General features: G+C 45.5%; 1 protein-coding gene and 1 pseudogene across 2 annotated transcripts in view; both read left to right on the top strand.

The window, feature by feature from the left end:
- Positions 1–747: 747 nt before the first annotated feature.
- Positions 748–820, top strand: LOC112580737 (annotated as a pseudogene).
- A 6469-nt stretch (positions 821–7289) lies between these two features.
- UBTD2 (ubiquitin domain containing 2) overlaps positions 7290–10710 on the top strand; it is a 62897-nt gene continuing 59476 nt past the window's right edge. The window contains exon 1 of one of the 2 annotated variants that reach the window (XM_025270846.3): positions 7290–7455. In XM_025270846.3, the coding sequence (XP_025126631.1) occupies positions 7314–7455 (142 nt within the window). In that variant the 5' untranslated portion in view covers positions 7290–7313. Of the gene's footprint in view, positions 7456–8171; positions 8392–10710 lie in introns of those variants that run through there. The other variant, XM_025270847.3, reaches the window with a different exon arrangement.

The following is a 10710-nucleotide window of genomic DNA, read 5'->3' as shown; positions in this document are numbered from 1 at the left end:
TCTGTTCATGGGATTCTCCAGGCAAGAATACTGGAATGGGTTGCCATTTCCTTCTCCAGGTGATCTTCCTGACCCAGGAATCGAACACAGGTCTCCTGCATTGCAAGCAGATTCTTTACCAACTGAGCTATTAGACCTGACCCAAACCAAGTGTTGGTGATGATACAGAGGAACTGGAGTTTTCATATAATACTAAGGGGAATCTAAATGATAAGGCCACTTTGGAAAATAGTTTGGTAGCTTCTTTTTAAAAAAAAAAACAGCAACATAAAAACATGGCTATATGTTCCATTCATTCTACTACTAGGCACTTAGCCAGTAAAAAGAAAAAGATGTGCCTATACATAGGCTTTGGAGAAGGCAATGGCACCCCACTCCAGAACTTTTGCCTAGAAAATCCCATGGACGGAGGAGCCTGCTAGGCTGCAGTCCATGGGGTTGTGAAGAGTCAGACACGACTGAGCAACTTCACTTTCACTTTTCACTTTCATGCATTGCAGAAGGAAATGGCAACCCACTCCAGTGTTCTTGCCTGGAGAATCCCAGGGACGGGGGAGCCTGGTGGGCTGCCGTCTCTGGGGTCGCAGAGTCGGACACGACTGAAGTGACTTAGCAATACATAGACTTTACAACTTTACTTGTAATCATGAAATGCTGGAAACATCCCCAAAGTTCAACAAGGGATTGGACAAACTGGCATTTCCCTACCAGGGGAAACTACTCAGTATTTGAAAGGAATAAACCCTAGTGCTTGCTTCAGCAGCACATATACTAAAGCTGGAATGTTACAAAGAAGATTAGCATGGCCCCTGCACAAGGACATGGCTTCCCAGGTGGCACGGTGGTAAAGAACCCACCTGCCAATGCAGGGGACAGAAGAGACTTGGGCTGGATCCTTGGGTTGGACTCTGCTTTTTATTTTTACTCTCTCTTCATCTCTCTTTTTAACTGGCTGCACCAGGCAGCTTCTGGGATCTTATTTCCCTGAACAAGGACTGAACCTGGGCCCTTGGTGGTAAATGTGCAGAGTCCTAATCTAGTCCCATGCACAGAGGAGGAGCCTACAGTCCATAGAGTTGCAAAGAGCTGGACACAACTGTAGCGCCTTAGCACACATGCTGAGCAAGGATGACAAAAACAGGGAATAAACCCTAAAATCTGGATGAATCTCAAAGTAATTATGCTGAATGAAAGAAGTCATACAAAAGAGAGTACGTATTGTATGGTTTCATTTACAGAAACTTTTGGAAAATGCAAAGTAATCTGTAGTGACATACAGCAGATCAGTGGTTGCCTGGGGACAGGTGACTTGGGAGATACAGTAAACAAGGATTACAGAAATTGGACTATAGAAATGGCACTATAGTCCATCCAATTTTTCAAGTCTCAAACTTAAGAGTTATTAGTGATTCCTCTGTCTTCCTCATGTCTTGCACCCAGGGATTACCAAGGGATATGAAGAAATTTTGGGGGTGATGACTGAATATATTGATTGTGGTGATGGTTTCAAAGGTGCAAATATTTGTTAAACTTATAAAGGTATACACTTTAAGTACGTGCAGGTTTGTCATTAAAATTTTTTTTGATCATGCTGGCTGCTGACTAGAGAATGAATTATAGGAGGAGGCAAGAAAGAGTGCAGGAAGGCAAGTTGGGAGAATATTGTAGTAGCCAAAGTGAGAGATGATGGTGGCAACAGATACAGAGAAAAGGAGCAGAGATTCAGAATATATTTAATGGATAGAGTATAAAGGATTTGATAACGGGCTGGGTGCAAGAAGTGAGGAACATGGGGGAATCACGAATAACTCTCAAGTTTGAGACTTGGAAAATTGGATGGACTATAGTGCCATTTCTAGAGGATGAACAAGACTAAAGTAAAAACAGTTTGGCAGGGAATATGGAGAATCAAGTTTTGTCAAGAACATGTGTTCTCTGAAATTCCATCTGTGGACCAAACTGCCTCAGGAAATGCCGGATGCCTGTATTAAAAATGCTGGTTCCATGACTCCACCACAGACCTACTGAATCAGAATTTCTGAGAAATTGTGATTAAAAATATATATATTTATTTGGTTGTGCCGGGTCTTAGTTGCAGCATGCAAGATCTTCAGTCTTCTTTACGGCATAAAGGATCTTTAGCTGTGGCAGGCGAACCCTTAGTTGCAGCATCTGGGATCTTTCCCTGACCAGGGATCCAACCCAAGCCTTCTGCATTGTGAGTGTGGAGTCTTAGCCGCTGGACCACCAGGGAAGTCCCAGTCACATACACTTTTATTCAAAATTTAAAACTTTCATGCTTCAAAGGGCACTATCAACAAAATTAGGAAATAATTCACAATGGGAGAAAATATTTGTAATCATATATCTGCTAAGGGATGTGTTATCAGAATATATGACAAACCCTTATTACTCAATATAAAAAGACAAATAATCCTATTTTTAAATGGGCAAATGATCTCAGTAGACATTTTCCCCAAAGCAGATATACAAATCATCAGTAAGTACATGAAAAGACACTCAACATTATCAGTCACTGGGGAAATGCAACTAACTCAATGAGATATTCTTGGTGTTGTTCACTCAGTCGTGTCTGACTCTTTGTGACCCTATGGATTGCAACATGCCAGGCTTCCCTGTCCTTCACCAACTCCTGGAGCTTGCTCAAATTCATATCCATCGAGTCGGTGATACTATCCAACCATCTCCTCCTCTGTCGTCCCCTTCTTGTCCTGCCCTCAATCTTTCCCAGCATCAGGGTCTTTTCAAATGAGTCAGCTCTTCGTATCAGGTGGCCAAAGTATTGGAGTTTCAGCTTCAGCATCAGTCCTTCCAATGAATCAGTCCAATCCAAGGGTTGATTTCCTTTAGGATTGACTGGTTTGACCTCCTTGCTGTCCAAGGGACTCTCAAGAGTTTTCTCCAACACCACAGTTTGAAGGCATTAATAAAAAAGGTGCTCAGCCTTTTTTATTGTCCACCTCTCACATCCACACATGACTACTGGAAAAACCATAGCTTTGACTCTATGGACCTTTGTAAGCAATTATTGGTCATTGGAGAAATACAAGTTAAAATCTCAATGAGATATTCTACATACCCACAATGGCTGCACCATTTTATATCTTCTTATAAATTGCTAAAGAAAATATAAAATTGTATAATCTACTTGGAAAATACAGTTTGCCAATTCCTCAGAAACTTAGAGTTACCTTATGAGCAAGCAATTTCACTGCTAGGTATATGCCCAGAACAATTGAAAACCTACATTCACACGAAAACTTGTACATGAATGTCATAACAACTTTATTCATAATAGCCAAAAGTGGAAAGAGCCTAAATGCTCATCAACTGATGTATAGAGAAACAGAATGTAGTATATCCACACAATGGAATATTATTCAGTCATAAAAGAAAGAAGTACTGATATATGCTATAACATGAACTTTGAAAACTTTATGCTACATGAAGGAAACCAGTCACAAAAAACTTCATATGATTCCATTTGTATGAAAGGTCCATTAGCAACTTTCAAATATGCAATATGGTATTAATTAAAGCCATCATGCATGATTTATGGTGACTTACATCACTATGACTTATTTATTTTATATCTTGAAGTTTGTATTGTTTGATTCCTTCACCCGTTGTGCTAACACCCTACTTGCTGCCTCTGGCAACCACCTCTGTTCCATGAGTTTGACTTTTTTTTTTAGGTTTCACATATATATAAGATCATATGGTATTTATCTTTCCGTCTGACTTATTTCACATAGCAAATGCCCTCAAGTCCCATGTTATCACAGATGACAAAATCTTTTTCAATGGCTGGATAATATTCCAGTGTATATATACACCACATTTTCTGTATCTATTCATCCATTGATGACACTATAGTTGTTTCCATACCTTGGCTATTGTAAATAGTGCTGCAATGAACATGTGGGTACATATATCTTTTCAAGTTAGTGTTTTTAATTTTCTTTAGATACATACCTAGAAGTAGAATTTTTGCATTATATGGCAGTTTTATTCTTAATTTTTTGAGGAATCTCCATACTGTTTTCCACAGTGGCACCACTGTTTACTTGAATCCTACCCTCTAAATTGGTGAAATATATGGGCACCCAACTCCAGTCCTCTTGCCTGGAAAATCCCATGGACGGAGGAGCCTGGTAGGCTCCAGTCCATGGGGTCGCTAAAAATCGGGCACGACTGAGCGACTTCACTTTCACTTTTCACTTTCATGCATTGGAGAAGGAAATGGCAACCCACTCCAGTATTCTTGCCTGGAGAATCCCAGGGACAGAGGAGCCTAGTGGGCAGCTGTCTATGGGGTCGCACAGCGTCAGACACGACTGAAGCGACTTAGCAGTAGCAGCAGCATGGAATGTGAATTATATCTTAATAAAGATGTTATTAAAAACTAGAAAAGCACACACACACACAGAAGGCCTGTTTCTATAGAATATCTTAAGTGGATTGGTTCATGCAGTAAGTTTAGACAGGTCATGTTAGAGCAGAGTAAAGAGGAGAGTTAATGAGTTCCCACAGCGTTTACAGCATTGTTACTGGCCCAGTTTTACAGGTGAGGAAACTGAGCTCTACAGAAATTTACGGTCATATAGCTAGTACGGGTCAGAAACAAGATTCTGTGGAGCCCTTCAGTTCAGTTCAGTTCAGTCGCTCAGTCGTGTCCAACTCTTTGCGACCCCATGAATTGCAGCACGCCAGGCCTCCCTGTCGATCACCAACTCCCGAAGTTCACTCAAACTCACGTCCATCAAGTCCCTGATGCCATCCAGCCATCTCATCCTCTGCTGTCCCCTTCTCCTCCTGCCCCCAATCCCTCCCAGCATCAGAGTCTTTTGCAATGATTCAACTCTTTGCATGAGGTGGCCAAAGTACTGGAGTTTCAGCTTTAGCCTCATTCCTTCCAAAGAACACCCAGGACAGATCTCCTTCAGAATGGACTGGTTGGATCTCCTTGCAGTCCAAGGGACTCTCAAGAGTCTTCTCCAACTCCACAGTTCAAAAGCATCAATTCCTCCGTGCTCAGCTTTCTTCACAGTCCAACTCTCACATCCATACACGACCACTGGAAAAACCATAGCCTTGACTAGACGGACCTTTCTTGGCAAAGAAATGTCTCTGCTTTTGAATATGCTATCTAGGTTGGTCATAACTTTCCTTCCAAGGAGTAAGCGTCTTTGAATTTCACGGCTGCAGTCACCATCCGCAGTGATTTTAGAGCCCCCAAAAATAAAGTCTGACACTGTTTCCACTGTTTGCCCATCTATTTGCCATGAAGTGAAGGGACCAGATGCCATGATCTTCGTTTTCTGAATGTTGAGCTTTAAGCCAACTTTTTCACTCTCCTCTTTCACTCTCATCAAGAGGCTTTTTAGTTCCTCTTCACTTTCTGCCATAAGGGTGGTGTCATCTGCATATCTGAGGTTATTGATATTTCTCCCAGCAATCTTGATTCCAGCTTGTGCTTCTTCCAGCCCAGCGTTTCTCATGATGTACTCTGCATAGAAGTTAAATAAGCAGGGTGACAATATACAGCCTTGACGTACTCCTTTTGCTCTTTGGAACCAGTCTGTTGTTGCATGTCCAGTTTTAACTATTGCTTCCTGACCTGCATATGGGTTTCTCAAGAGGCAGGTCAGGTGGTCTGGTATTCCCATCTCTTTCAGAATTTTCCACAGTTTATTGTGATCCACACAGTCAAAGGCTTTGGCATAGTCAATAAAGTAGAAATAGATATTTTTCTGGAACTCTCTTGCTTTTTCGATGATCCAGGCCTTAGCAGCCCTATTACTATCTCCTGGGAATCTGTGTCTCTGTTTTAAGATAAAAGCAAGGTGGAGAACATCCACAGCTAAGGATTTCTCAATGGCATTGCTCTCTCCCCTCAGCTGCCAAATCCTCGGTGCTCCTTGGGCTTCCTTGATAGCTCAGTTGGTAAAGAATCCGCCTGCAAGGCAGGACACCCCAGTTCGATTCCTGGGGTGGGAAGATCTGCTGGAGAAGGGATAGCCTACCCACTCCAGTATTCTTGGGCTTCCTTTGCAGCTCAGCTGGTAAAGAATCTGCCTGCAATGTGGGAGACCTGGGTTCAATCCCTGGGTTGGGAAGATCCCCTGGAGGAGGGAAAGGCTACCCACTCCAGTATTCTGACCTGGAGAATTCCATGGACTCTATGGTGCATGGGGCTGCAGAATCCGACAGGACTTGGTTTCTTGGTTTAGAGCAAAATTTAGGACAAAGCAATCCCTTTGAAGCTATCAGTATGCAGCTTCTTTCCTTCCAGGAAGTGATGAAGTGATGTCTGTCTGGCTATGCGAATACTTAGCTGAGGATGATCAAATAGAAGACTTTATGACACAGTACCTGAATATCAGAGCACCCTCTGAAAACTCATGAAGATGTCACTTGTATATAAGCTCTTTGAATGTTCATGAGTAGCTAGGACAACACTCATTTGTCAGTCAGTATAAATTTAATATAGCAGACTTCTATTTCTCACAAGGCACTTTGTTTTCATGTATGTATAGGGTTTCGTTTGTTTATTGGACATTCGTTTTAATCTGATTGTCAAATGAATACAAGGACTGAAACCTTTGCCTCCATTTGGACGGTTTGTGTGAGCTACATTCCCATCCTGTGTCAAAGGGTATGAACATTTTTAAGTCTCTTGATCTGCAATCCAAATTGCTTTGCAAAAAGACTGAACCAATTTACACTCCCACCAGCAGTGTATGAAAATATATTTAAATGCAAATTCCAAGCTGCATAGAGCCACTTTCCTAGGTATTTTACTTGAAAATTTCTCTTTAATGCTAAGCAAAAGCTGACCCAGGACGTTAAAAAAAGAAATCTGATTATAAAAATGGAGCAGATAGTTAAAACAGCTCTTAGGCAGAAGTAAGCTTTAGAAAGACCCAAGCCAGGTGATAAAAAATTTTAAGGCATCCTGGCAAAAAGCACAATTCTAAAGGGACCATTAACAATTTGGCTTCAGACTGGAAGAGCAACGGCCAAGAATGTCGGGCGTGGTCAGTGTACCAAATTCTAGTTTAGAAAAAGCGGGGTATTTTACTTATTTATATTTCAATTTGTTCTAAGGACGATTTAGGACCCTTAAAGGCAGGATCTTGAGAAGTAGCGTTGTGTCTGAATAATCGAGAAGGAAACAAACCCACGCCCCCCTGAACTACGGTCCAAGCTTATCTCTCGCAGCCCCGGATGCCTTGCCTCTGTAATCTCAGTCCAGTTTGCAACCACAAAGACAGCCTCTACGTCTAGTAATGGGGCACAGAGATTGCAGGGGGGCAGGGGGATGGGGCAGGCAAGGAGAAGCTGGGACTTGGGATAGCAACCCACTGGACTCTACACAAATCCAAAAGGTGCTGGGACTTCAATCTTCAGCCAGGAGCACCCCTCCGCCGGGTAAGTGGGACCCCGCCCGCGAGCCTTCCATCACTACTTCGCCGTGCGCAACCCCCGCCCGCCCCCGACCCGCTTCTACCAGAAGGAGGGGACGCCCGAGGAGTCAGAAACTCTATTTCTCCCCTTTCCACTTTCCCTATTCACTTTTACTCCGTCTGTCCTGCTCTCTCCCCCTCCATCGCTTTCTCGGCTCATTCCCGTCTTTCCCTCTCCCTCCTCCTCTCCCGCTTTCTCGGCCTCTCCCGGGGACGGAACCCCCAGGCGCCTCCTTCCTTCGGGTTTGGTTTGGGGGCCCCCTCCCTTCTCGCCCGCCTCGCATCCCCTCGGCGCCTCCCCGCCTCCTGCCCCGCCTCTCCGCCCGCGGCCCCGCCCGCAGCCAATCAGCGCGCGGCCTCCCACGGCCCCGCCCCCCGGCCTTTCCGGGAGGGCCCCGCTGAGCCCAGGCCTGGATGCGGAGGGCGGCGCCGTGGGGCGGGGGCCGATGGGGTCTGGCGGACGCGGGGCTCCGGCGCGGGGCTCGCCTGCACGCGGGAGCGCGGGGCTGTGAAGGCGTGAGGTGGGCGCCGCGGCCCGCCCGGGATGGGCCAACCCCAGCCTGGCGGGGCCGAGCCGGAGGCGAGGGCGGCGCGCGGGCCAGGCCTGCTGGGCGGGCGGCCCGGGGACTGAGGTAGAAGTGGGCGCGGAGGAAGGGGACGAGCCAAGGCGGTGGGTGGAGCGGAGAGGGGGGCGGAGGCTGGGCCGCGGCGGGCGAGCGGAGCGGAGCGCTGGTCCGGAGCTCGGCGGCGGCGGCGGCGCCTGAGGAAGCGGAGGCGGCGGCGGGCCCGGACGAGCGCCCGGAGGTGGCGGACGAGGCGCCGGGGGCCCCCATGGGCGGGTGTGTGGGCGCCCAGCACGACTCCTCGGGCAGCCTCAACGAGAACTCGGAGGGCACCGGAGGTAGGTGAGCGCCAGGGGGCAGCCTCGGCCCCCCATTGTTCCCGGCCGGGCCTGGCCACCTGTCCCGGCCCCTGCGGGCCTCGCGGCCGGGGCCCCCGCGCCCCTTTGTCATCCCCTCTTCCACGTCACTCCCCGCGCTCCGCTTCCGGCCGGCCGCCGGGTCGCCCCCTTTTTTCCCTGACCCCCCAGCCCCCCGCCCCAGAAAAGCACTCCGCGCTCCGGGAAGGTAGCCCACGGCCTCTCGACCCCACCGCCTCGGCTGGGGAAACTCGGACCAGAAACTGTCTCTGGCTCCCTCGCTCCCTCTCCAGCCCGTTTAATTATTCAGGAACAGGATGGCGGCGCTGGGGTTGCAGGAAAGCGAACTGATGGGGGTGGGGGGGGAGGTGGGGAGGGGAGCCTAATGTATTCCCTCCGACGGGCCCCGCCACATCTCTCCGAACCCGGCCTTGTTCAGCAGAGTTGGCTGGTCTCCGCTTTCCTGAGTTTCAGATGACAGCTGCCCTGGTTGGTTCCAATTTGGCCATTTAAACCTGCAAGTTTCTGGAACTCGGCTGGGGAAGTCTCAAGTGGCCACAAGCATTATTTTAACGAGGGGTGGGTAAATGGTCTGCCGGAGTAAAACGTGGCTTCTTGCTCCAGCCTGGGGTTATTGGGCCAGTGCACTGTTGGGGTGGGCTAGTCAAATTCCTATCCATCTTACGTAAAGGAAAATATGTAGGATAAAAGTACAAATGCTGTTACCCCAGTAGAATCCGTAGTTTAAAAGTTTCTGTGACACGGAACGCACTTGTACTTTATTGTAAATATGTTTGCTGAGGAGAGGTATTTTAATTCAATCAGTGTTGTAGTATAGGAGAAGAGTAATCCAGTTAATTCTGCTTTTAGTTATATGACCTCTTGCTGGGCCCATTCTATACCTTGTGTAGAGGACAGAATGTTTTAGTTAAAGAAGAAACAGCTTTTAGGAATAGCAAAGGTGACAGTGTTGGTTTTGTTCCAACCTTATGTTAGATGTCACAGAAATGTGGGGTGTAAGTTCCTAAACTAAATCGTTGGGGTGGGTGGGTTTACAACTTTTTTCTTAACGTGCTAGCATTTGGGCCAGTTGCTTGCCTCATTAAACTCCATGTACACCTAACTTTTGACTTATAAATGTCCTGATTACATGATGTTTAGCCATGCTACTTCATTAAAATGTATGGTCATCCTGTATGACTAAATCCTGGGCAAATTGAGAGCTCAGCAAAGCGTCTTGAAAAAAAACTGTCCACGGAAAGCGGTACTTTGTAGTGCATTTCAAGTCATAGCATAATTACTCAGTGGCACGTTAACAATGAGATTTGCAGTAAACAAAGCAGGAAGATAAAAGGGGGCGTGATTTAAAATAACCTTGGGTTAAGATCAAACTGAGGGTCAAAATCCTGTGGGTGAGGTGATCATTAATGGTACCGAACTATACAGGTAGTATTACTTTTTGGTAAGTATAGATAGTGTGCTTGTTATACGTAGTTTAAGTTATACGTAGTTAAAGTTATACGTAGTTTAAGTTTTTTCACACTCGTTTTAACATTCTGATTCAACATTTTTCTGTTGTTGGTAGTGCACTTGAACTAATTTATGGTTTTAAGGCCTTTTGGTGGTGTGACTTGTAAGCAGCCAGACGTTATTAGCACGGGCTTTTAAAAGCAAGAAGTATTAGCTTTTGGTAGTTTATTATTATCAGTGGTACCTAGTTAGATAGTTATAGTGTCAGCTTCTTTGAGAACTGAGTTCTCTGAGTTTTAAGCTATGCTTTACCTTTTCAGAGTAAAGTTTAGAAAAATTGTTGTGAAACCTTCGTTTTATTTCTGGAGAGAAGGCGTGACCCTGATGTAACTGGGGTGAAGGAGTGAGCTGTGTGGGATAAAAGGATTATTTCTAGAATTTAATTTGTGGAGGCCTTCATTCTCCATTATTGTCATAAAAGTTAAAGAGTTAATTGTGATTTAAAGGAATTAGCCCAGGTGAGTGTTTCAGGTTAACTTGTTAAATAGTTACTAGCTTATTATAGTAGAATTTTGTTTGGGAGGGAAAGACGTTTTCCTAAGGGTGTTGGCACAGATCCTTCACTTTTCGGATATACAGTAGTGGTTTTAATCTGGACATATTGGGCTATGAAAAAATTTTTTTCAGCATGGAGTAAAACACAGTTTCCCAATGTTTTTCTTGACAGATTTAAGATTTTCATGACAGATTTAATTACATCCACAGTGTTGTGCAAACATCATCATTTTAGGATGGCTTCACTTTCTGAATATCAGCAGACTTAGTAAAATG

Source organism: Bubalus bubalis, chromosome 19 (assembly GCF_019923935.1).
Source record: "Bubalus bubalis isolate 160015118507 breed Murrah chromosome 19, NDDB_SH_1, whole genome shotgun sequence".
Taxonomy (NCBI): Eukaryota; Metazoa; Chordata; class Mammalia; order Artiodactyla; family Bovidae; genus Bubalus; species Bubalus bubalis.
The sequence above is the reverse complement of the archived record's forward strand: the minus strand, read 5'-3'. Positions and strand labels throughout refer to the sequence as shown.